This window comes from Rhipicephalus sanguineus, chromosome 5 (assembly GCF_013339695.2).
Source record: "Rhipicephalus sanguineus isolate Rsan-2018 chromosome 5, BIME_Rsan_1.4, whole genome shotgun sequence".
NCBI classification, from domain to species: Eukaryota; Metazoa; Arthropoda; class Arachnida; order Ixodida; family Ixodidae; genus Rhipicephalus; species Rhipicephalus sanguineus.
In genome coordinates, this window is record NC_051180.1 from 40173670 (window position 1) to 40200536 (window position 26867).

At 45.8% G+C, this 26867-nt stretch overlaps 2 protein-coding genes across 5 annotated transcripts in view; both read left to right on the plus strand.

Moving 5' to 3' along the window:
- Nucleotides 1-26090, plus strand: part of LOC119393528 (sex peptide receptor) — a 199512-nt gene extending 173422 nt beyond the window's left edge. For all 4 annotated transcript variants that reach the window (XM_049416272.1, XM_049416271.1, XM_049416273.1 and 1 more), the window contains one exon: nucleotides 23235-26090. In XM_049416272.1, the coding sequence (XP_049272229.1) occupies nucleotides 23235-24400 (1166 nt within the window). In that variant the 3' untranslated portion in view covers nucleotides 24401-26090. The remainder of the gene's footprint in view (nucleotides 1-23234) is intronic.
- On the plus strand, nucleotides 10472-12896 carry LOC125758711 (sex peptide receptor-like). Its single transcript, XM_049416274.1, has one exon. The coding sequence runs from the start codon at nucleotides 10647-10649 to the stop codon at nucleotides 11670-11672; it is 1026 nt and encodes a 341-aa protein (XP_049272231.1). The 5' UTR covers nucleotides 10472-10646; the 3' UTR covers nucleotides 11673-12896.
- Nucleotides 26091-26867: the final 777 nt, after the last annotated feature.

The following is a 26867-nucleotide window of genomic DNA, read 5'->3' on the forward strand; positions in this document are numbered from 1 at the left end:
TGACTCGTCTCTTTCGCAGAGCTAACCCGGATGACGGATGAAAAGAAATTGAGCTACCTCATGCGAGGTGTAAAGGAGCAGCTTTTCGCCGGGCTCCTGCGCAACCCTCCAAGTACCGTGGCTGACTTCATCAAGGAAGCTACGGCTATCGAGCGGGCACTTCATCAACGGTGCAGGCAGTATGATCGAATGTCCAGCAGCGCCCCAATCAGTGCCGCCAGCATGACGTTTGAGAATCAGAGCGCCTTGCGGGACCTGATTAGGGAGATTTTCCGCGAGGAACTTCAGAAGTTGCGGACACCGGTCGTTGAAACACCCATGGCATCCGTCGTCGAAGTCGTGCGCGACGAAATCCGGCAAGCACTCTCGACAGCTGACCCGGATGCCGAGCAGCGTCCCATGAGCTACGCCGCCGCTGTTCGACGTCCGCCACTCGCTAAGCCATCGCCGCCGACGTACCGCCAGCCGCCAGTAGCGCCTTGGTCGCCGCCGCAAGATGAGACGTTGAGGCGACCACCAGTCTTGCCGTACCGCCAGCCGTCCACAACCGCGCCATGGGCAGCGCCGCAAGATGAGATGTTCAGACGTACACAGATCCGAAAAACAGACGCATGGCGCACAGTAGACCGGCGACCACTTTGTTTTAACTGCGGAGGTGCAGGCCATATTTCCCGCCTTTGCTGGCATCGTGGTGATTCGTTTCGGCCTCTTCGACCATGGTTTGACGGCCGACGCGCCACCGACGAATACATACCACGCCTCGACGACACTTCTTTTCAAGGGCCCCCTCGTTCTCAGTTTGACGACTGCCGTACCACTGACGCGGAAGCAATGCCTACTCACCAGGCGGGTTTGGGACGTCGATCACGCTCTCCCTCTCCTGCGCATTCGCCTTCTTCGCACCGACGCATCTTCGCGGACCTTAATGGAAGGAGGTCACCCAGCCCGCGCCGGGGAAACTGAGCGCGGCGACCTCCGGGGGTAAGGTTGCAGGCCATCACGACGACAAAAAAAAGCCCCCATTCTTCCCAGTGCACGATGCCGTAAAGCCGACAAGACGTGAGATCGACGAAATTGCGACCACCGACCTTACTGTTCTCCTTGACGGACAGAAAGTGACAGCATTAGTTGACACTGGTGCCGACTTCTCTGTTATAAGCCACGACCTCGCCGTCCGCCTCAAGAAAGTGAAAACGCCGTGGACAGGCCCTCATATCAGAACGGCAGGCGGCCAGTTACTAATGCCTACCGGAAGATGCACAGCGAGAATTGACATAGGAGGTTCTCCTTTCGTTGCGTCGTTCGTCGTTCTCGCAGCATGCTGCAGAGATCTAATCATTGGCATGGATTTTTTACGAGAATATGGTGCCGTCATCAACATCCCGGACAGTTCGATTACGTTCTGCAGCAGTCCTGGCCTAGCTGATTGTCCGGAGGCGAAACATAACCCTCTGCGTCTTACTGATGACGATGTGGTCCTCCCTCCTAGGTCATGCACGCTTGTTTCCGTGGCAGGTGATGCCCCGTTTGAAGGCGAAGGAGTTGCAGACCAAATAAGCTCGCTCCTCTTTACCCACGGCGTTTCCGTCGCACGAGGTATAGTCAGTGTCACTGCTGGCCGCACGGACTTGCTGCTGACCAATTTCAGTGCTGAGCGCCGACACCTCCCAAAAGGCACGGCCGTCGCCTACTTTGACGATGTCGTGGATGCCCAAGGCTGTTTCTCGGTACTCGACGAAGCGCCAAAACTTGATCCAGCACCGGTTCTTGACGTTAGCACTACTTTGTCAAATGACGAGCGACGGAGACTCCTTGAGCTACTAGCGGAATTCCAAGACTGCTTTTCGTCCACATCAAGAGTTGGTCGCACGCCTCTTACCAAGCATCGGATAATCACCGAAGACACTGCGAGACCTATTCACCAGAACCCTTATCGCGTGGCTCCAAAAGAACGCGAAGCGATACAACAACAAGTAGACAAAATGCTTGAAGATGACGTCATTCAACCATCAAAGAGCCCCTGGGCATCGCCTGTGGTCCTAGTCAAGAAAAAGGACGGCAGCCTCCGCTTTCGCGTGAACTACAGGAAGCTAAATCAGATGACCAAGAAAGATGTGTATCCGCTTCCCCGTATAGATGACTCTCTCGACAGACTTCGACATGCTCGTTACTTTTCTTCAATGGACCTGAGAAGCGGATATTGGCAAATCGAGGTAGACCCGAGAGACCGCGAGAAGACCGCTTTCGTGACGCCAGATGGCTTATATGAGTTTAAAATCTTGCCCTTCGGTTTGTGCTCGGCGCCTGCTACCTTTCAAAGGCTCATGGATACCGTGCTTTCTGGGTTGAAATGGAAAACCTGCTTAGTCTATCTTGACGATGTCATAGTGTTTTCGCAACATTTGACGAGCACCTTGAAAGGCTTGCAGTGGTTTTACGAGCCATACGGTCCGCGGGTCTAACATTGAAACCAGAGAAGTGCCACTTTTGCTTTGAAGAACTGCAATTCCTTGGCCATGTCGTCAGTCACGAAGGCGTTCGTCCAGATCCTGAAAAAATTACAGCCGTAGCACAGTTCCCTGTGCAGTCCGATAAGAAGGCTTTCAGGCGCTTTCTGGGCCTCTGTGCCTATTATCGGCGGTTCATCGCGGACTTCGCACGCATTGCGTCACCATTAACTCGTCTCACAAGAGAAGACGTTGCCTTTGAATGGAAAGAGGAGCAGGAAGCTGCTTTTAATGATCTGCGCCAGCGTCTACAAAAGCCTCCGGTGCTTGCACACTTTGACGAGGGAGCCCCTACGATGCTTCACACTGATGCCAGCAATGTAGGACTGGGAGCTGTCCTTGTGCAGCGGCAGGAGGACGCTGAAAGAGTAATCGCCTATGCAAGCAGAACGCTTACACGCACAGAGGCTAATTACTCCACGACTGAGAAGGAATGCCTCGCCGTGATATGGGCGGTTACGAAATTTCGCCCGTATTTTTATGGCCGCCCCTTCAAAGTTATTAGCGACCATCATTCTTTGTGCTGGTTGACAAACCTTAAAGATCCTACCGGGCGATTAGCGCGTTGGAGTCTGCGGCTCCAGGAGTTCGATATGACGGTCGTGCACAAGTCGGGGAAGCGACATATGGACGCTGACTGTCTGTCCCGGTCACCGATTGAGTCAGCTGTTCTACCTGATGATGAGGAAACAGCATTCCTTGGTGTTCTCGACACGTCCGCCATTGCGCAGCAGCAACGTGACGACCCTGAGTTGCCGGGTATAATTAATTACTTAGACGGAAGATCTCAGAAAGCTCACAAAAGGGGGACAAGGAACATAAGAAGTACACAGGACAAGCGCTGACTCTCAACTGAATTTTTATTCCGGAAAACACAAAAAAGTAAACATGAAGAAAAATCGAGTCACGTGACTTGTGCTCCAGGCGAAAAACTAAACGAACATTCATGGCTGTTGCCCCGTAACATAGCATGCGCACGACCACTTTTAAGTCACATTTTCGCACGTGCTGACCAAGAACTCGTATTCGCTATCACAAAGCTTTATCGATGGCTCGCTAACGCATGTTTCGTAGCTTCTTCTAATGTGGAAGGCCTCAATAATTTCTCGGGCAAGCTGCTTCTTGTGCTTGGAAAGAACCATGGTGTCAGTAAAGTGCGGGGTACACCCGCACTCCCGACAATGATCTGCTAAATGAGAATGCGTGTCTTGCGTCAATGAACGCTTGTGTTCTCCCAAACGAACATTCAGACACCTTCCACTCTGCCCTATGTAGGATCTACCGCACGACAACGGGATCAGATACACGATTCCCACCTCGCAGTCAACAAACTTGGACGTGTGTTTAGTACCACATTCGCTGTTGGTTTCTTTCGACCCACTCGGCTGCGCGCACTTGTTCACGCGGGCACACATGCCAGACAACTTATTTGGGGAGGAAAAGACGACGTCCACACCGTAGCGCTTAGCGACGTTTTTTAGGCCATGTGACAACTTGTGTGCGTAGGGTAAAACAGCGCACTCCAAGTTTGTTGACTGCGAGGTGGGAATCGTGTATCTGATCCCGTTGCCGTGCGGTAGATCCTACATAGGGCAGAGTGGAAGGTGTCTGAATGTTCGTTTGCGAGAACACAAGCGTTCATTGACACAAGACACGCATTCTCATTTAGCAGGTCATTGTCGGGAGTGCGGGTGTACCCCGCACTTTACTGACACCATGGTTCTTTCCAAGCACAAGAAGCAGCTTGCCCGAGAAATTATTGAGGCCTTCCACATTAGAAGAAGCTACGAAACATGCGTTAGCCAGCCATCGATAAAGCTTTGTGATAGCGAATAGGAGTTCTTGGTCAGCACGTGCGAAAATGTGACTTAAAAGTGGTCGTGCGCATGCTATGTTACGGGGCAACAGCCATGAATGTTCGTTTAGTTTTTCGCCTGGAGCACAAGTCACGTGACTCGATTTTTCTTCATGTTTACTTTTTTGTGTTTTCCGGAATAAAAATTCAGTTGAGAGTCAGCGCTTGTCCTGTGTACTTCTTATGTTCCTTGTCCCCTTTTTGTGAGCGCTGCACAGCCCTAAGTATGAATCAATACCAATTCGCTCAATTTTCTCTTCTATCTCAGAAAGCACCTAGGGTTTTCGCAAGAATATTGTCATCGCTTTGTTTTCGAGACAGAGTACTCTACAAAAGAAACTTTTCGTCGACCGGATCCACCTATTTGCTCGTCATCCCGGCATCACTTCGCACCGAAGTACTTCAAGCATGCCACAACGAGGTGACTTCTGGCCACTTAGGATACACGCGAACATTAGCCAGAGTACAGCAAAGGTACTACTGGCCACGACTCACCACATCCGTGAAGCACCACGTTCGTACTTGCCTCGACTGCCAGCGACGCAAGTCACCCCCGACTAAGCCAGCTGACCTCCTGCAACCCGTTCAGGTCCCACGAACACCGTTTGACCAAATTGGCATGGATATTTTGGGTCCACTTCCAACTTCAAGTGCAGGAAACCGCTGGGTTATCGTCGCGACCGACTACCTCACTCGTTATGCTGAAACAAAGGCTATTCAGAGAAACACAGCAGCGGAGGTTGCACGATTTTTCGTCGAGAACGTAGTACTGAGGCCTGGTGCACCAACTGTCGTGATCACAGACAGAGGAACCGCATTTACGGCAGCTCTTTTGGATCACGTCTTGATGCTGAGTGGAACAACTCATCGTAAAACCACCGCCCACCACCCGCAAACGAACGGATTAACAGAGCGTCTAAACAAAACGATTGAAGACATGCTTTCAATGTACGTTGACGTTGAACATAAAAATTGGGACGAGATCTTGCCTTATATCACGTTTGCGTACAACACGGCCAAGCAAGAAACGACTCGCATGACTCCGTTCAGCCTTGTTCACGGACGGGAGGTGCGGACTATGCTTGACGCGATGCTACCGCACGAATGTGACGACACTGACACCGACGCCGATGTGTTTACGCAACGCGCGGAAGAAGCTAGGCAACTTGCCCGCTTGCGGATCCGCCAGCAACAAGGCTACGACGCAGGCCGCTACAATGCTCACCGCAGAACAGTTGTTTACCAAGCCGACGACAAAGTATGGGTTTGGACGCCCATACGGAAACGAGGACTATCTGAAAAGCTGTTAAGGCGATACTTCGGGCCATACCGAGTATTGCGACGCCTGAGTGATGTCACCTACGAAGTCGTCCCCGACAGTCTCCATTGTACGAGGCGTACTCAGCACCGTCCTGAACTTGTGCATGTTATGCGCATGAAGCCATGTGTCAGCGAGTGACTGTGCGATACCTGCATTTCTGATTTAGCATCGGGACGATGCTTCTTTAGGGAGAGGCAAATGACGCGTGTATACTACATGTAAACGACGACGACGATGGGGGGCTTTAACGGACACCATCTAGTGGGGCTGTGATTAGTTGAAGACGAAGAAGACGTTCCGCCTGTTCAGCTGATTTTCAACACGCTGTTTCGCTGCCAAAAGGTCTTCTTGTCTTTTCCTCGCGTTGCATCGTGACAATATATACAAAAGCCCCAAAGAAAAATAATTCAGAAAAATGCTTCCGAAGCGCGGGATCGAACCAGGGACCTCTTGCTCCGCAGCGAGTGGCGCTATCCACTACGCCACGAAACGCAGATCCTCCACGTAGCTAACGGCGAGCGTTATATACACACTCTTTACCGCTGGACGGACTCGGAGACGGCTGCGCTTATAAGCGTTTCTTCATTACGAGCGAGATGGCACTAGGAGCGCGACGGGCGCATTTAAAAGTCGTCGGCGAGCTCGCTCGCTTCTTCTTATACTTGTGCAGGGAGAACCTTGCCCTTCCGCTGTCTGCTCGCGCGGTTTTCTCGTGCTGAGGGGAAGAGGGATGTTTCATGCTTTCACCATGATGTCCGCGCTCATGTTGCGGAGCGTACGAAAGCCACTCGAGGTCAAGGGACGCCGCTAAACGAACAAACAGAAGATGAGCGCGAACTATCAAGTGTCACAGCTCGACACTTGAAGCACGCTAGTTTCCTTCGCTGCTTCGGCCGCCTTTGCAACAGGAGCGCTGTTCAAACTGAGAATATCCATTGGCGAGCCTCACTTCATATATTTTTTTAGCTTGGTACATTCAAAAGGAAAGACAAGACACAAAGTCAAAACAATTAAAGAGACAAGCTCTTAGATTCGGTTGTCATTGGTTGTGTTGTAAGTCTTTTTTCCCTGTGAATCGCAATGTCATACACTTAGGCCACCACGCACATACATGATAGGAATGTTAGAACGGCGCATTTTCGGCAGCTCTTGCCTTAGCGAGGTCAGAGTTTTTGCCTGGGTTTCATTTACATATGCTTCCAGCCATCCATGTCATCTGCAAACCTGGCTTCCGCTAGCACAGCAGCATGCTGGCACTCTTCAAGAAGGCGCGGCTCAGCTGGCTCGGGCCTTCCTTTAGACGTAACGTAATGGCGCCTCGCTTTCCACATAGATGGCGCAACAAGAAAGTAGCGTCATTACGTAGCACCGGCTCTCACAGCTGGTATCGCCACGCAGCGTTTTAGAATTATTACAGTCCGGATTACTCCACCAACGTACGCATATTTCTTTCGTGCCAACGCTAGATAAATTTTCTTCATCCACGCTCTGCGTATGGTGACGAAGGGCGCCGAGTAGCACGTGCGAATTCAGAGCGTAATCCTCGTTCGCGACAGCTTCACCTTGCATATATTCAAGTAGGGCACGTTGAATCTCCTGCAGCTTCTATCTTTTTTTTTCTGTATTAACGCGATTGTTTAGTGCTGCTGTGTAGCTGGACGGCGTCGCTGAAGTGCTTCGCGATGTTTCACTTAATGCGCGACAGCAATTTCAGAGTGCCTCGAAAGCGTGGCACTGCATTTGCTTCGGTCAGCCGGCAGCAGTGGTTCTCACCTCGCGCCGTCTACGATAGGATGAGCAATGAGCGGGGACGCCGCTGTTTAAAACTACCGTTTCCTATCGAAGACTTTGCAAGACAGCCTCGAAGATAATCATCAGGTAAGCTAAATTTTATTCTTATTAACTCTTGCTTCACATTGTAGAACACATTGACGCTGGCACATTGAAGAGTAGTTAGCTAGACGCTTGCAAGAATGAAAAACGGAAGAAAGCTTCTGCTGCTAGATTTACCAAGCAAATGCAATGTCATTGTATTCATGCATCTTACGTCCATGCCCCGAATATCTCTCGCGGTGTTCCGTAAAACAACTAAAACTGTGAATGTAATTTTGAGACAATTCGTTTGGGAATATGCTGGGAGGCGTGAAATGTATTAGAACGAGTTTGATTTGTTTTTGTGATCGAAAAAAAAAGATATTTCAAGTGCATTAAAAATACAAACGAAAGCAGCAATATCAACGGACGAAAGCTTTTAAAATGTTAGCAAATATATCTGAATTAAAAGTTTGCAGAAAAATAAAAACTTACGTTTAACGTACTTCGCCCATACAAACTGAAATTTACGATTTCAGTGAAAAGTTAGAAGTGCCAAGTTCGGATTACAGTGCTCAAAATTAAGTTATATTCCTAGGCGGAGAGAGAGAGATAAAAGCGAAGGAAAGGCAGGGAGGTTAACCAGGTTGTACCCGGTTTGCTACCCTACACAGGGGGAGGGGGAAGGGGAGAAAAAAGAATAGAGAGAGCAAGGAGGAAAAAGGGGACAGGTAATACGCGCACACACATCAGTGTTCGCGGCACACACACAGACAGTCACAACCGAGAAGTATTTGACATCGGTTCCTCTGCGAGATGTTAAAAAAGGCTTGCAAGCACTGGCTCCAAGGAATCCAGAACTTGCAGAGCGCATTGAGCTGACGGAGTTGTCATTCCTTTGAGGAGAGTGCGCATCGTGGTCATGAGGGACCTCAACACAGCGAGGACTTGTAGGTTCTTGTCGTGGCAATCTGTGGACGATGAAGCACACTGCGGGGCATTCTGCGTCGGCTCTTTATGAGTGCGCAGTGGTGGTAGTGAGGGCCACGCGACATCCGCCGCCGCTTTCAAAGCTTCTGCGTCTTTCCGGCTCTCCAACTGTGATGCATTGGGCGGTGGTGGTGGCGGCAGTGGTGGTAGCTGTCGCTTAAGGGAAGTCTGACGATCTGTCGGAGTAGGAGATCGCGTTGTACGTCCAGACTGGGTAGCAGCAGTCTGAGACCTTCGTCGCCGACGCGAGCGTCGTTGTCTATTTCTCACCACATGAGCAGCCTCTTTGTGCGTCGAGCCGTCCCGTACCATCTGTTTCATGACGCTCCATTCTTTTTTCACTAATGGACAGTCCCTTGATGAGGCTTCGTGCGATCCATGGCAGTTGGTACATTTCAGGGCAGTTGCTCGGCAGGATTCCGCACTGTGTGGCTCTGCACAGCGGGGACAAATCGCCACGTTCCTGCAAACTCCGCTCACATGACCCATTTTTTGACATTTACGGCACTGGAGTGGTCTTGGTGTAAACGGACGGACTACGTGACGAAAGTGTCCCACCTTCACGTGGGATGGCAATATGTCACCTTTGAAGACAATCTTTACGCAACGCGAGTTGCCAAGACGTGAGACTTGGACGATGTTGCTATGGTCACTAACTTCCTTGATGAGCATTGGAAGGTCGCCGCCAGGAATGGAGATGTCGACATCGTATATTACACCGACCACCATGTCCTCGTTAAGTGGAAGGTGAGCTCGAACCTTGATACCGTCGAAGTCTGTGACCCTGGTCAGAGCAAGCAGAGATGCCTGGTGTATAACGTCGATAGCCAAGACATTCTTGCGGGGGTTGACTCGAACATCCTTGATTTCGTTTGGAGCCAGAGACTCGAGTTTCCTCGAGATGGTCTGCCGATTCAGATGTCTCAGATTGTCCGATGGCGTAACAGGCACAAATAAGACGGTGTAGTTCATTGAAGCCTCCTTCGGTTTCACAGTAGATGCGGTTGAAGCTGGTGAAGCACCCATAGATCTTCGTTTTGGTTTACGACTATAAACAGGCGTGAATTCATCGTCGGAATCGTCACTGCTTGCCGAATACAGTTCGGTGGACTCACTGTCGGCGTCGTTGAGTTCGCTGTTCCGTTTCCTCGAGGGGCCCGCCGACGGCGGAGGCATGCCTGGAGGGTGTGCAGGCCAGTCTACTTCCAGTGTAGCCAAATAAAATACCGATGGCTACGCGAGGAACATGAAAAATCACCAAAAACTGTCACCCGGTAAACAAAGCGCTGTGCAAGGCGCACACTTCGTCGTCGTTCTCTGCGAAAGTAAAGTGAGAGTGATTGAACAGGTAATGTCGCTGGAGCGTGCGGTCCAAAATGCTCTACCTTCCCCTGAACTTCTCTCTTGTTTAGGTTCATAGGTAGAATGACCGATCGGCTTATCGCGGAATCCATGGTTCGTATAATTTTGCGCGAAGTATAATTTTTCTTGAGGAGGACAAAATCATTGCGATAGACACATTTTCTGCGTTAATGACGGCTTACGCTCGCTTGCTTCACAGCACTTTTTGTACGTTTGGCTTCGTCATCAACTTTAACTGAATTGATAGCAAAAATGGACGTGTACATAAAGAAAGAAATATGTGGGCTTCTGTGCACATCTTTTGCATATAGGCGCATCACTCCTGGATGCTGAATTTTGGTATCCGATAAATTAAATGTGATGCATGAATAACAAAAACAGACGCACGTTTACCCGATACCGCGGACAAACCACTACATCTTGTTAACCTATATGTTCGTGCCTTGTTTGTCGAGGCGCTGTAAGTTCAGCACGTACTAAAAAAAACATGAATCTACTAGTCCTGCTGCCGAGTTCTAGATGTGCCGCCCCACTGTCGTCTTGTCAATGCTTTGAAAACAGGAGTAGATAAGCAGGTGTGTTTTCGCTGTCAAATAGTGATCATAAAGAGTGCAAGTAAAACAGTTCCTCCTCCTTCCTTTCAGGACCGAACGTCAACGGCTTCTTGCAAGATGACGGCAACAGTTCGGCGCGTGGCCCTCATTCAGAATTTCCACTCGCCGAAAACGTGACGGGTCTTCTGAACCTCACAAGCCGAGAAGCGCCCATACAATTCACGCTGCCGCTTCTTGGCTATGCCATGCCACTGCTCCTTGTCGTCACAATTATCGCGAACACGCTTATCGTGGTCGTACTCTCACAGAGGCACATGCGGACACCCACCAACATAGTGCTTCTCGGAATGGCCATCTGTGACATGTTGACGTTGCTGGTCCCGTCCCCGTGGTACTTCTACATCTACTCGCTGGGGAACTACGAGAGAATACTCACACCGGCTTCGGCCTGCTACGCGTACAACAGCATGCATGAAGTGATCCCCAACTTCTTTCACACGTCGTCCATCTGGCTGACGTTGCTTCTAGCTGGTCAGCGTTACATCTACGTCTGTCAGCCAGCTCGCGCGAGGGACTGGTGCACAGTGCCGAACGTTACACGAGCCATGTGCTGGATCCTGACCCTGGCTTTTGCCCATCAGCTGCCGCGCTTCTTTGACAGAACTTTCGAGGATGTCCAGTTCCGATGGAACGGCCAGATTCTGTGGGGCTGCAGCATGCGAACTGCATCCTGGGTCCGGACCGTGTTCGCTGAGCACGCGTACTATATCGCCTACTATGCTTTCAAGGTCGTGTTTGTCAACACTGGCCCGTGCACTGCGCTCGTAGTGCTCAATGTGCTTCTGTTCAAGGCCCTCAAGCGCGCCCGGAATAAGCGACTGAGGCTGTTCCAAGAGCTCCGGCGCAAGAGCGAGTGCAAGAGACTCAGGGATAGGAACTGCACCACGATGATGTTAATCATTGTTGTCACGGTGTTCCTCGTAGTCGAGATACCACTCGTTGTCACAGTTCTTCTGCACGTTCTTATAAACACCATCCGCGTTCGTACCGTATCATACGAATCACTAAACATAGTTATCTTGTTTAGCAACTTCCTTATCATGCTGAGCTATCCCGTAAACTTTGCTATCTACTGCGGCATGAGCAGGCAATTCAGAGAAACGTTCAAAGACCTTTTTCTCGTGGGATCTGTGGTGAACAGACGCGAGAATTCCTCCCGGTACTCGATGATAAATGGTCCTCGACCATCGGCCAATGAGACGTTGCTATAGTTACTTAAATGTTATAGGTAAGCCATCAGGCTGCCATGAGAGTGTACCAAATATTTTTGCAGACACAAAAGCATCAGTATGGTGATCGTGCGTATGCTTAATTGTATCACTTCCAGTGGTGTAAACGCTCGTCTGCAGTGTCCATTTGGATGATAACTTCTGCGACGAGACACCAAAGAAAAGTGGTGGCAGTAGGATATTGTGTAGGACAGGCAGTGCTGAAGCACTAATATTTGAAGCGCAACACAGAATGTCAGCCTGTGCTCGTTCATACTTTACACATTTACCCATGAAGTCATGGCTATATACAAGACGCATTTTTTTCTATGATCATGATTATACACCTTTCACAGAATACACATGTTTTTACAAGGCACTTAGAACAGAAGGCTTCGTTACTACTGTACATAGGTATGAAATACACCCGGCAGGTGTGTTTGATGCGCAAATGACAGACACGCTGCGAATATCTCTGTTGTGAAAGTGCTGAACAATTTCAGCAGTCGAAAACGTGGATGATCGCCTGAGAAATGCTCCGCGGTACTGCTCACAGGGTGGTAGCATATGTACAACCGTCAGCACGCTTGACACGAACGCTCCGCAGCGTGGTCTGAAATGGTTTGATTGACGCCATCGCCGCGTAGACAACTTTGGGTTCTGTTGCGGAAATGCTACCAATACATACCGACCTACTATCCAAGCATACCAAGGTATTGTCTCGTTAACAGCGCCCAGCACTTTGCGGCTGGCATCAGTCAAACCAGTCCAGGCCACGCTGCGGAGCTTTAGTGTTAAGCGTGCTGACGGCTCTGCGCAGTATCGTTGTGGCGTAGAGTTTTAGCCACATAACCGAATGCGTTATCTTAGTAAAATGGTCGTCCTGAGCTATCCTTACTTGTTGCCATTTACATTAAATATGTTGATGTCCCTGTTAGTAACCGGCGTTTGCCTGATGCAGACTGCTTACGAAGAAGGGTGGACGAATATTGTTAATTAAAACTTACGGATTTCGCTTCTTAAGGTATAGTGACATGAAGCGACTACTTCATAGTGCCCAAGTTCTTCGCGTCTTTTAGATAAGTTATGTAATTTTGTCACGTATATCTTTCTTTTTTTCATATGACCCACCATGCCCATATCTACTAAATACTTAACTTAGTAGCCAAAACGTTCTGTTGCTGCGAACGAGAGGCGGAGGACTCCCCTCGCAGTGGTGTTAACCATATTCTCATGGGCGTCAAATTCCAATACCATCAAGCATCACGCTTTGACCACATGTTGCAAATGTCCTGCAAAAAAGATAATAAATAATTCGAAGCATATTCAGATCTTCACTATTCTGTAGAGTTTTTTTTTTCATACCTTGCCAGTTTCTTTAGCACGCTGCGTGGCAACAAATCACTAATATTTTCATTGCATGCGGAAACAACCAGCCCAAATCCGTGCACTTCTGTAATGTTTTCCGAACCGACTGTGTATACCTTCGCTTCAAGCTCAACAGAAGTACTTTCCGGAAGCCTTCATCTAAAAGACATAATATTTCACTTCGAGTTTCTCATGGTGCCCCCTGAAGTTATTGTCTATAGATTTCAAGAATTTCTACCAAATGCTGTTACGTCAGATCGCTGAATTTACGACCAGTAGCGCAAGAAAACAATATAAGCTGTTTGAAATTTTCTCATTTCAAGAGAACGGTTCCAGATGCCCTCTGAGTGGCTTTATTGACTTTAATACGCTGCTTTACAACAACATTCAAGCAAAAGCAATGGTAACAGGATGACTAGAATAAATAACTCAGGTAATACTGTCATAAGATTATTGCTGGTTAATAGCATCGTCACTTGAAAGGTGTTAGAGTGTTTATAGGACTGCAGTAGCGTCCTGTTCATTTGGTTCGATGTGCTTTTGAAGTAAAAAGTGACACAGGTGCTTTATTCTCAGAAATGTTTTGCACGACCATCCGTGTTTTTATTGACTACAGCTTTCGCTACATACTTTCTGCTGGCTTGAATGGTGCACAAGACCCAATCTTTGTCAGGACCAAGGACCGTCGTGTTGTGAAAGCGAATGGAGTGCCGGTAAATTTTGTACCTTTAGCTTCCATAGAGTTCCTCTATATATTATTAATTTCTCATCACGAAATTAAGCACACAGGAAAATGATGAAATTTGCACACGTAATAGTGATTCTGACTTACTTGCAAGACTAACATATCCAGAAACTTATGGAGCTTAATAACTTATAAATGTCTTACCATATCGTCGCTGGGATGCGTAGTGATTCGATAGATTCACGAAGTAGCGATAGTCCAGAAAGTAGGAGTTCACGCTAGTTAGATGTTTACTTACAGAGTGACCACTAACCGAACTTGCGGGTACATGTGTGCATAATTTATCATTCTGTACAAGCCATCTGGTGCTTCCAGAATGCCTATCTTTAGCACACTTCGTAAGTGCAGAAATATAAATCGGGCTCACAACGTGCTTTTCGAATTTCATCAACGCACCAAACTTCCTTTTAATTACATGCATAATGTCGATAAAGCCAGACCAGGCAACTTAAAATAGACATTTAGTGGACACACATATTACACTACGGTACTTACCTTTTCGCAGTAATAATCATAACTTTGCGTCACGCATTTTTCTTACTAGCGACACCTTTCAAAGCTTTAATGACTGTATTTACTCTACATATACAGGCCAGCTTTGGAATTGGTCGATGATTTTTCGACCTGTGTAAGTGTAATATGTACGCGCTACAATTGTGCCCCCCCCCTCCCACCTCTAAAAAAACGCAATGCACTCTTCTTTATACATCATCTGTAAAGAACACTTGAATCCCGAACAAGGTTTTGCACACTATGCCCGCTTGTCACAGTCGACACTCCTGCCCTTTCTTTTTTTCATAGAAATTATCATTCGTGATTAATCAGTAAATCAGCTAGTTATCAATATCCTTCTCGATGGCAACTATTCTCCGTGTGCTTCCGTCGCATGAGACGCATATCGAGAAGTCATACAAGTGATATCGATAATATAGAGTTTGAGAATTTGGGGCCCCAAGGAGCTTGGGGACCCAAGAAGTTTGCGATCCGCCAGGGCGCATGCGCAGAACCCAAGCCACTCTTGGGCTTTTGCGCACTCGTTGTCCCAAGGCCCAAAAACCGAAGACTAGCGTTGGTCCCCAAGGTGTCTTGGGTCGCCAGCGAGACGAAGTACACGCAGCGCGCGCCACGACGCAGTATAGCCCGCGTCTCGAATAATTTTAATTTCGTCAAGTGTGGTGACCGAGCGTTTGTCCCAACGCAGCCTGCGCTTGACCCAATTCTCAAACTCTGCTGATCCTCCGAACGCAAGAGTAGCCTACGCAACGCAGCTTGGGGACCCAGCGCCCTGGGTCCCCAATTCTCAAACTCTGTATTGAAACGTTTATTCGAGCTTATATGAATGTATTCCACGAAAAAAAAAAGAAAATAAAATCAGTTGCGCATTTTATGGTAGCAACACTTGCTCAGTCTCCTCAGGGCTATTCCCTGAAGAATTTTTGCTGTGCGAAGCTCAAACCTAAGCGATAACTCGAGGACATTCAACTGAACATTTTGGTGACAGAAAGCCACAATAACCATAAATGCTGGAACAATAACGCGAAACATTTATGAATGTTGACCATCATAAGGACTGATCACGTTTACTCGTTTACTGATCATCTTTTCAGTGCCAAATATAAAATAAAATGTGAAAAAAAAGAACCTGCAACACCACGTCCGGCAGAAATTCTCATTACAAGTGTCTTTATCGTTGTAACCTCAGCGTCTTTGCACTATCTTCTTCCTCATAATGATAACCATTGTCGGATTTTCTGTACCTTGTGGTGGTAACAGCACTCGAGCGGCAACAAAGTACCTGCAAAATATACAGTGTGTGTTGTGTTCACGAGCAAATATCGCTCAATACAAGTAACCGTCGTCCTTGATATTGTGTTTCGTAGCTTGGAGCGCTAGGTTTAGTCAACCCTCTGTAAAGTTCTTCCTGACGAAAACAGTATTACCATCTCACTGTATATTTGTTGCGTCTTTTGGTTACAAGGTGATTAATAGCGGAATTTAACAATGATTACCGACAATGATTACCAATGATTAACAATGATTGTAGTGCAAGTAATTAAATGCCAAGTGACGCATGAAGTTCGGAATATCAGTATTCTGCTAAATTTGCATTTATTTCAGGATCAGAGATGTTTTACGACAATTGTGCGCCTGCCACTGTATTACAATGCCGGGCTATTATCATTGTTGTCTCACTGTACATAATGAATGCTCTTGTGCTGTACTGTATGGCAAAAATTTACTAAGAAAAAGAAAAAAAAACTCTGAACTGACTGCGTTATGGAATGCTAATGAGTTTTTTGTGTAAAACAATCTGGTTGGCAAAGTATGTTAGTTGTATAATAACAAGGAAACAATTGAGTAGCTGCTACAACTCGTAGTCACAAATTGACTTTTATGGCCTTTTAACAGTTGCAATATTTGCTGTCATCCTTACTACTTCTCAATAGGAGTGCACGAATTCAAAGGAGGGTAACGAGGAATAAAAAATTTCGGGTTGTGAGATGCTGCATGGCTAATACCACGACTCTGGGTTTTACGGACCACAGAGCACCTATATCATATGCACCTATAGATGTTGTCGGTGCTTTTTCTCAACGATGTGCTCGTAGATTTAATTTATTCCCGCGTCATAGCAATGCACCTGCATTATAATATCGAGCTTGCACTATTGATGGTTATAAACAGGAAGAGATGTCTCAAGCATAACCTTGGTTCAACTGAGCTGTCAGCTCTCGCTTATTTGTGACATGTTTTATCATGCTTGCATACAGGCTCTATGTGTACTTCGCAGCTATCGCAGAAAAAGCACGCCGGCAAGCAAGTTTGCGTCCAATGCATGTATGATACGGTTGTCAGTGATTCGTTCCTTGTGCCACACTGTATTCTCTTACATGGTGGAACGGCTGCACAAGCTTACTCTAAGGATACATATCATTTCTGCACTGGTGATGTCCTCTCACGTTGTCTTCAGCACACCTGTACCGTCATCTATATTCCATGTGTTTAGTTTGAAGCAGTTCACTCAATGTAAAATGTATTATTGTGCTGTACACTGACCAATATGAGAGACAAGAAAAATTCTGTGATACAAGAGGCAGTCGGAGCGTTCTAGTGAACATTCACCTGCATAGATGCAATATTCTTTTGAAAAGCGGCGTGTGTGTTGACTATTAAATCGGAATAGTTAAATCTAAAGAAATGAAGATATTGCGTTGTTCTCTGCTCTCGTCTTTTTGTGATATAATGTTCGATCAATCAGTGTATGACAATACTGAAAATCTCTCCACCACGATCTTTGCTGTTGAAATCTTTCCCACTGTAATGGCTTGAGAGATTTCATCATTGCAGATCAAAGAAGAGTTGGGGTACATAAAATGAGATCCTAGACAACACAATTTGTACGATAAGTGCTTTTCACGCTGCGCAATATACGAAGTTCATGCTAGAATGCGCTTATCAACCGTAAAATGAAGTGGGTAGTATTGAAATATTGTTCTTGAGTTACTGATGCGATACTAATCGTTCGATGCGATACGAGGAACATCGCATTGGCATTCACAGGAATGTTTGAATCGGGCAGCACGTGCGCCATAACACATGTAACGTACATTCTCATCGCCCGAAAATTTCTTCGTCAGGTAGAGTTGACACTTATACAATTAATTCATGAAATAAAAAGTAAGGAATTATAAAAAAATCTGCTCGAGTTCTCCAGAAAACAGTAATCATTTTCGCCCTTGCTATATATATACATGAAGAGCTAACGTTGCTATCGATCAGACGCGTTTCATACAGCAAGACGAAGCGTTCCATAAAAAGCTGCTGTCTTATTAAAATATAAGACTGCTCCTTAAAATAGGAGCAGTCTTCAGATTCTCAGGATTCCTGACAATGCCTTCGGATGTTAACTCTAATGTGCGTAAATGTATGTGTTGTGCACGTCGTTACAACTTCGTCTGCACTGTTGTATACGCTGACCTGACAAGGTCGACACTCTTTCGATTGCAGTTTGCACTGGTACTCTGTCGTGGTGTTCCTTGTCCTGTGTCCTACCATTTACGTGCAGCGCAACGCAGTGCACGCTGTTTCACTTGCTTGACAATGTGTTCGTTACGAAAAGAATAATAAGTAACCGGGAACTTACCTACCAGCCGATAGTATCGGGTGGTACGATATTGTGCTGGCTGTGTCGTGAAGTGAATATGTCCTATTCTAATGTGTCAAATGTTTACTATAGCGGTGCAACAAACAGTTGGGTTTCGAAGAGAGATGCCTATCCTTTTTCGCTTTTAATGTAGCGCTGTATTTCGTCGGATAGCATTTGCTGTAACTCAGGTATTCAAATAAGTTCAATGCGCCCTGCAAAATTTCTCTATTATTTATGGTTTCCCGAGATTGTCTCACGTTGCTACTCTGATATTGTGGTGTGTAGTTAACAGGAAGTTATGGCTCAGGGCTAATATCGATGCGGCCTTTTACTATACTATACGTGAAACGAATAAAAAATTTGCCATCGTTGCACAAAGTATTGTTTTTAAAATAAAAGTGTAATTTTGATTACGACGGCGATAAGAAGAAACATTTTAATTTAGAACCTCCAATGACTTCTGGATACTGACAAAAATTACGAATTTGGAACTTCGCGCCTGAATCAAATATCGCATTTCTGTAGAAGCATCCGTCAGAACATCTCAAGGGTATAAACTTGATGTTTAAATTAAGATCTTACAAGATTTTACTTTTTACAACGTTAATAAAAATTTTGCAAAAGTGATGTCCGCACCTTAGAGGTATCCATCGTAGAAAAAAAGGCGCGAATATATACGGACTCAAATTGCACACTTTACTTTTTTTGTGCGATGAATCCCTACCAAATGACTCAAGCTTCTGCCGTGATAAACCAACAAGTACATACAAGAGGTGCGTAAAAGCATCAAGTTTGAACAGTTCAGAAGTTTTAAATGGCTTAGTTTTCAGAACCCTGATAATATTTTACTCTCGAGTTGAAACGCTCTGAATACGAGAGTCACATTTGTGATATTTCGGTTCTAGCAAATTTTGTCACTCCATTTTAACATTTTCTTTTAAACGTGCCTAACTATATCGCATTGAGCGCGACGGTCGCGGAGAATCATTTCGTTGTTTCTTTTTAGTTAGGTAGAAGCACTGGAGACAGAACTGTCTTGTAGCCTTAGTTTATTATATTTATTTAACGACGCAGATTTAGAGCTAAGCGAATAAAATGTAAAATAGATGCTTCCTTGAATACAAACCACCGTGCGACCACATCTCTGAGAAATGCATGTGCGTTTATGAGCGGATTATGTACACGTAGATCATGTAGTTGAGATTTACTGCGCCCATGTTTCTCGCGATTCACGAGCTTGCTGTAACACAAGAAGGACCAACGAACTGCACTAACCCAACGAGCGAGCTTAAAATAGTCGCATAGAAAAACGTCCGACGTAAAAGACCCTTCGCCCCTAATTCGCAAGTGCACTTCTCTGCATGGTACATTCACTCAACCACCGTATGTTCTACTGTGTAACTCGCCGCTGCATATAAACCTCACCCCCAATTACAACCCGCCCAGGAATTTAATAAAATAGGAAAAAAAGGATTCCCGCGTATTTTCATAAAGCCATGTTCCTTGCATTACCTGACCACACTGCCGTGAAGCCACCTTGCACTCTAAAATTTGCGTAAGATCTGCATTCCTACTTTAACTCCGAATTTTCTGCATATTTACCGCAGGTTATACGTGAGAAAGTACGGCAATGGCCGTACTATAGTCGTCGGCTGGATGAGAATTAAATGTGAAGAGCGCGTGTCATTGGTTATCAGTTCAACGCAGTCACATAAGAAAAGCTACATCTGCATCTATTTTCATCTCATAATGCAGCACACCTTAAGCACGCACGGGCTAATAACTAAAATGGGCACACGAGCTTTCGGTTGGTAAACCCACCATGCGCAAAGGCCACTTTTGCATTGAGGGCGCGGATGTAACGTGTCTCTGCACTTTCATTTATGTACGATGTTTCCCGTTACTTTGCTCTCGTTTTCAATTCTCGCGATGACAAGGAAAACCTTGGTTTAGCCGAACAACGGCCCCACGAACTTTTTTCAGGCAGTTTTCGCATATTGTTTATATATATATATATATATATATATATATATATATATATATATATATATATATATATATATATATATATATATATATATATACAAGCTAGGGAGTAATACGTTTGTCAACGGAGCGTGCTGCTTTTTCTGAGGAAACTATACTGCTCTGAAACAATGTAACTTGGCTGATATTCTGTTTCTGCTTTAAATAGCAGGTGTTAAATTCTTATAAATTTTGATGCGTAAATGTCCTTTTATTGTTGTGAGCCACCTTCCCTAATATGTTCAGGACTAGTATTGGCTACAAGTTGATCTTGCGAACAAATTTACAGCGCAACAGCTTTTTTGGATACAGGCGGAGATCTTTAAGAGCAAGCGTTACCTTGTGGCCAAATCTGATTTCTGCATTCAAATGCACGCAAAAAGCAGAAACTGAAAACTGAATCTCACTTCAATGGTAGATTTCTATTCACCGAGCACTTCTAGTCACTTGAAAAAAAGTTCAAACACGGACTTTACATGGCTATAAATGCACCGAACACTAATGCTTTAGTAATTCAAACTATGCCTCTGTGAGAATGTAAAACAAACGAACAATTTACGTAAGTTAACACTTTCTTAGCAGACTGCGCGAGCAAAAGTAAATGATGCGTATTTAAGAACGGTGCTAGTATGACGAATTTCTCTGCTTACTTTTAGGTGCACCTTACGGAATTGTTATATCGTTTTTATTTCTGAGTTGGTTGTACCGTCGGCATTGCCGGTCCTTGTTCAATTCGCAATTTTTTTACTTTTGGAAAATGGTAAATGCTCCGAAATAAAAATATGCTTCCTGCAGTAATCACATTCTAAGCTTTTTGAATGTAAAATACTCCGTGAAATGTGGTAGTGGTTATCAAGGAAAACGTTTTTGTTGCATATGTATCTATTTATTACCGCTTAATGAAACGTACTTATCTTTCAAGCAGGGAAATTGCATCTAAGCGGATGTCTGTATTCTAAATTTAAAAGGCCGTTGCAAATCGAGAGCGTTGAGCGACTGAATTTTGTCTTCCATTATAATAAACGTCTCACTAATAAGAATAATTTTAAACCTTCGTTTCCCTTGCTAAGTTTCTTCGAGTGCTCTCTCAGAAGCACCAATTCCGCTTGCGAATAGTTGCGTTTCCGAGAGACATGGCAACTTAGCACATTAAATAATTTATCACGCACATGAAAGAACTAGTCTGTGAAAAGAGGACCTACGCCCACATTTATTTTGCGATCTGAACTGCTAGAACATTGAGAAAACAGGGTGCCAGTTTGGAAGGTAACTACGCAATCTACAGTGTGCGAACGGTCATTGTCTTTTCTTTTTCAACTGTAACGAAAATATCGTATTTTCCTGTACCGCGATATACCCAGGCTGTGAAAATAAAAATATTTTCTGTACTCCAGGAATCTTGTGCACTGTGCTGATTCTGTGCGAACGCGTTTACCTTAGTTTCACATTTATGTATGCGTTGGTGTACGATCAAGCGTTTCTGGAATGAAGCAATTATCTAGGCACCAAGCAGCTAGTTAGACACTGCACAGCTTCGTCCATTGCATTTACTTCTTAGTGGGACGTCTCGCTACTACTCAATGTGCGAACGTCGCTGGAAAAATTTAGAAATAAGGGAAACTAACTGCTATAACTAAACTAAACCAAATTTTAGTCACTGAACTACTGCGCAATATATTGTTACTAGTATCATTTCATATGAAAACGCATACAAAACACATGTGCAAATTACAAAGACGAAATAGCGAGAGAGAGCACGCCTGACAACTGCCGCCGATAAGGACACAACGCGTGCCTACTTTATTGGAAGGATTACTGGAAATAGAATTTGAAGGCAAACAGAACAGAAGTAAAGAGGAAATAAAGAACTAGATAAATATGCTAACAAAACATACATGCCCGCACGGCAAAATAATGTCCCACGAACGGGAGCTCAATGCAGAAATACACAGTGCTAAGCCACTGTGCGAGACCATGATTTAATTTCAGACCTAAAGTATGTACACTGCGACTGTTCCCGTTACGACGCCGAACGACAGGTTCTGAAGGCAGCACTTCATTTGCAACGCGGCTCGAGCTTGGAGCTTCGGCACGTTCTCGGCCCGTGGCAAGACAGCAGTTGTGCGATGCGCAGCAAAAAAGCGCTGTTGGCGTTCTTGAAGAACACTCAGCTTAACCAAAGCTTGTGATGGACTCTTTTTATGTATATATGTGTGTTTGTGACTGTATGTCTGTACTATTTGTGTGTATATGGTGTATATGTGATCATTGTATATGCCATAATCACCCGACACCTGGAGTAGAAAGCCAGGCGACAAACCAGGCTAACCTCTCCGGGCCTTTCATTAAAGAATCTTATCTATCTCTCTCTCTCATGATTTAATTTTTTTTTCATTTTACTAAGCAAGGTGCACATGATGTTTATCGGCCTAGGAGGAGGCAAATAACAGAAGTGCTCGCAGAAAACGATGAAAAAAAAGAGTGCGCCAAGTGTGCAAGACCAGTTCTGCTGGACGTATGTGCATGGCATGAATGTCAGCGGCCATCTTGTAGCCATGTAGGTGCAGTTTTAGCAATCTGCTGCACATAACAAGATTCACCGATAGCATGACTGAAAATTTCAAACAAGATAAATGCAACGTGTGAGTTTTTATAACTGTAGCAAAGTTTGCAATTTTAATTCCATAAATAGTATCTCGTCGACATGAACACGGCCGTGGAATGTGGAATACACCTAGGCCTGTCGAAGGACCCGGCGGTTTCTCTTTATTTTAATGAATATTTTCTGTCTCTCTCTCCACTTCAAGCTTGCGCAGAGCAACTTGTTCGATTCTTCCTTTACATGAGGCTAGCACGTGCCGTGTCCATATAATACCCTCAAAATGGACATCGCACAACCGAGAACTTAAATTGTGTGTCAGCCAATATCTCTCAAGCTTTGGAGTCAGCTTTAAAAGCCAACCTATAACCACTGATATAATAACGCGCAGTGTATAGCGTCCTTAAGTGTTTGTTCTCTGTAATAGAGTCATAAAACACTGTCCAACATCTGCATCTGCATCAGTAAGGCTAAAGCGCAGACCTGTTCACATAGGACCATGTGATAAATGACCATTACGTTATAAATCCGAAACATCTTAATTGTTTCAATTTTTTGTACGTTTTATGTGCATCACAGCAATTTACCCAACTTTTCTGTCCCTACGCGCAATTTAGGTGAATAGGGTTACATGCAGGTCTGTTCATCATTGTCTTTTTCCTTCTCTTTTAACTTGCGCAGAAATCATGGACAACTACACCAACCTGACGGACGATTACAACTACACCAACCTGATTCCACTGGCCGAACAGATTCCCATGTTGGTGAATCTTACGAACCGAGGCCCACCGATCGAGTTCGCCCTGCCGCTGCTCGGATACGCCATGCCAGCGCTCCTGGTGGTGACCATCATCGCCAACACGTTCGTCGTGGTCGTCCTGGCACAGCGTCACATGCGGACACCCACCAACATTGTCTTGCTGGGAATGGCCGTCTGCGACATGATGACACTCCTGATACCGTCTCCGTGGTTCTTCTACATTTACACACTGGGAAACTACGCCACCGTGCTCGGCCCTTCGTCCACATGCTACGCCTACAACAGCATGAACGAGGTGATCCCGAACGCGTTTCACACGGCCTCTGTCTGGCTGACGCTAGTGCTGGCTGGACAGCGCTACTTCTATGTCTGTCATCCGACCACAGCGGTCACCTGGTGCACCGTACCGCGCGTATTGCGGACAGTGTGCTGGGTTGGCTTTATCGCGTTCGCGCACCAGCTGCCGCGCTTCCTCGACACGGTGTTCATAGACGTGCGCTTCAAGTGGCAAGGTGAAGTGCACTACGGCTGCCAAATGCTGGTCGCCGAATGGGTCACACAGATCTTCACCGCGAAGGCTTACTTCATCGCCTACTACGCCTTCAAGGTAATCTTCGTCAACATCGGGCCCTGCACCGTGCTCGTGGTGCTCAACATCCTGCTGTTCCGCGCCCTCAAGCGCGCTCAAGAGAAGCGTGCCAAGCTGCTCAAGGAGAACCGCAAGAGCGAGTGCAAGAAGCTGCGTGACAGCAACTGCACCACCATGATGCTCATTGTCGTGGTGACCGTGTTTCTGGCTGTCGAGATACCGCTCGCCGTGACCATCGTGCTGCACGTGCTGATAAACGCGTTCAAGGTGCAGCTTGTCTCGTATTACGTTCTCAACATCACGCTGCTCTTCACCAACTTCTTCCTCATGCTGAGCTACCCGGTGAACTTTGCCATCTACTGTGGTATGAGCAAGCAGTTCCGGAAGACGTTCAAGGATCTCTTCATTATGGGCACGTTCGTCAACAAGACCCAGGGTTCGTCGCGTTACTCGCTGGTCAACGGGCCCCGCACAGTGACGAACGAGACCATACTGTGAGATGAACGTCTGGCGATGTTTGACGAAACCGTAGAATGCCGCGAAAGGGATACGTTTTCGCGTGTCAGCGTGGAATTGTGCATCTCGACTTGAACGCCGCACGTTCCTTGATATTGCTCTGGTGAAAAGAAGCTTGGCCACTTCTGCTGCTCCTTTGAGGGCCGCGGTAACAGATGGGTGCTAACGATACATTGCGCAGTCTAGTTGAAAGATCGGCGTTTCAAAAAGCTGGCTGCAGAGGGATGCGAGACCAAAGGCCGGTCTCGATAGAGTTTACTTCCCGTTGCAAAAGGGCATTACTACTTCTGACTGAACTCCTCTATTACATACCTTCCTTTTCTTAGATTCCTCGTTATGATACCTTAAGCTCCATATCCTCCATACCCAGCATTCACTTAGAGGCATAGAAATGGCAAGCGTTTTCGCACACGATGCCGAAAAATTGTATGCACCTAATGGCACTTGATCGAAGGAGAGCGTAAGAGACATATAGTTGGTTTATAGCGGGGTTCTAAGCACTATGTTCAATAGAGAGCGTTGCCTAATAATTTACGCAACGGAAGACAGCACTTCCTTTGCAGGAAAGATTTTCACAAGTGCTACTGAGGAAGGGAAACATTGCTGTCTTATGCTATTACTGAGATAAAAAAGCGCCGTTCACACTCGCAAAAATTATTCTGCACTTTCTATGGGAAGTAATCTGCTATACGTAGAATAACCGTCTCAAACACACCTTATCTCTATCAGCCCCGCACTGCTTCAGTTAAATTTAGCAGTCACCTTATCGTTGCTCATCCAATGCATATTCCCTAACATAAAACCTTTTCACGAGTTATCGCTGTTACGTTTGCCGTGGGAGAAAGAGAAGAATATTTCTGAAAAAAATATATTTTGGATTTTCGAGTCCCAACCTTGCCGATGACTTGTTAGTAGTGGACGCCGTTCGCACGTTTGCGCTTGCCGCCTTCATTCTTGAGCTTCATATCGTATTTCCAATACGAATTTCTAAGAAAGCCTCTACTGAACTTTCCACTAGCTTTCTTGTTGTGCTGCTTGTTGTTACTTTCGCAAGACCGTTGTTTTATTCCATACGATCAGCCGACGGAAAAGAGTATTGCCGACTTTCAGCCAAAAATGGAGTTTACGAGCCTGCTCAACACGCGCTTGGTTTATTTCCTTGGACAGTTCAGAACGCTCAGGCATATTCCTTTCAGAAGATGAAAAGCTGCTCCAAGTTTAAATGAGGAACTATTTTTCTCGTAGTAGTACGCTACCCTTTCACAATACAAGAAGCAGGACTTGCCGCGAGAAGACGCTTCGCGAGCGAGAAAACGCGCCAAAGAGAAATACAGGTGGCGCTGCTGTCTCGAGGTTCCCGCGCCAAGTCTCCATGATGTCACAGATTTTGACGGCGTTTGCGAAGGGCCTGTATATTTTTGTATAGGTAAATTAAATTCCAATTTGTTTTTAGAGGGTCCGACACTTCAGATGGCCAGCCAGTGTGGACAAAATGCCGAAAAAAACCTTCGAAATCCGCATCGTCAAACTGGCATTTAGATGTCAACTGGCATTTAGATGGCATTTAGAAGTTTCGCCGGGAAATTCCAAATGCAAAAATGAAACTGACCTTCATTTTATTTTCAAATATTGAAGGTATGATGGCGAAATAAAAATAGAGTTATTAATAAAATTATTTATAACTTTAAAGCAATGTATTATTTTGCTTTAGTGTTACTTCATGAGAATGAAGTTACCTCTGCAGCTTGATGAAACGTGGTTAAATCGGAGCTTATAAAGACGGGACAAATCAAGAGTACACAGAGGATCGGCGTCCGTCCTGTTCGTACTCATCCTTTGCCCCGTTTTCATAAGGGCCAATTTAATCAGGTTCCATAGAACCAGCAACCAACTAGCCCATCGTAGTATCATACCTTTACAGGCGTGTAATGCCTATGCCGCGCAATATATCACCGGCGCGTTCGCTCAACTGTACAGAATTAAGCTGGGAATGGTTCATTATTCACTGATCCTAGATGTTTTAGATGAAAGGCGTCCACTTCTGTCCTTACTAAGATGCTAAAAATTGCTCAACATATTCATAAGACGAGCTATTTTGAGAAAGAGGATCTCACATAATTTTTTGCTTTCTTAAACCTTTGGTGGGGAACAGAAACCTCACATCGCGATCGCACTTATTTGACCTTCGCGAGTTTCCAGGATATAGTTCCGATATCATTATCTTTCATTTTTCGCTAAACGTCAGCGTGTTCAGTCCTTCGTGTCGTTAAGGACCTATGTCGTTTGTACATTCCGTGAAGTGGATGACATCGTAACGCTGTTTCTGAAGTTGTACACTTTGAGGGAAGCTGTCAAGGGTACGACGCCGGAGGGTAACGAAGTAGTTCACAGTGTGAACACTTTAACATGAACATTCTTTTCTGCAGGGAGAAAAAAGAAGGCTTGTCCT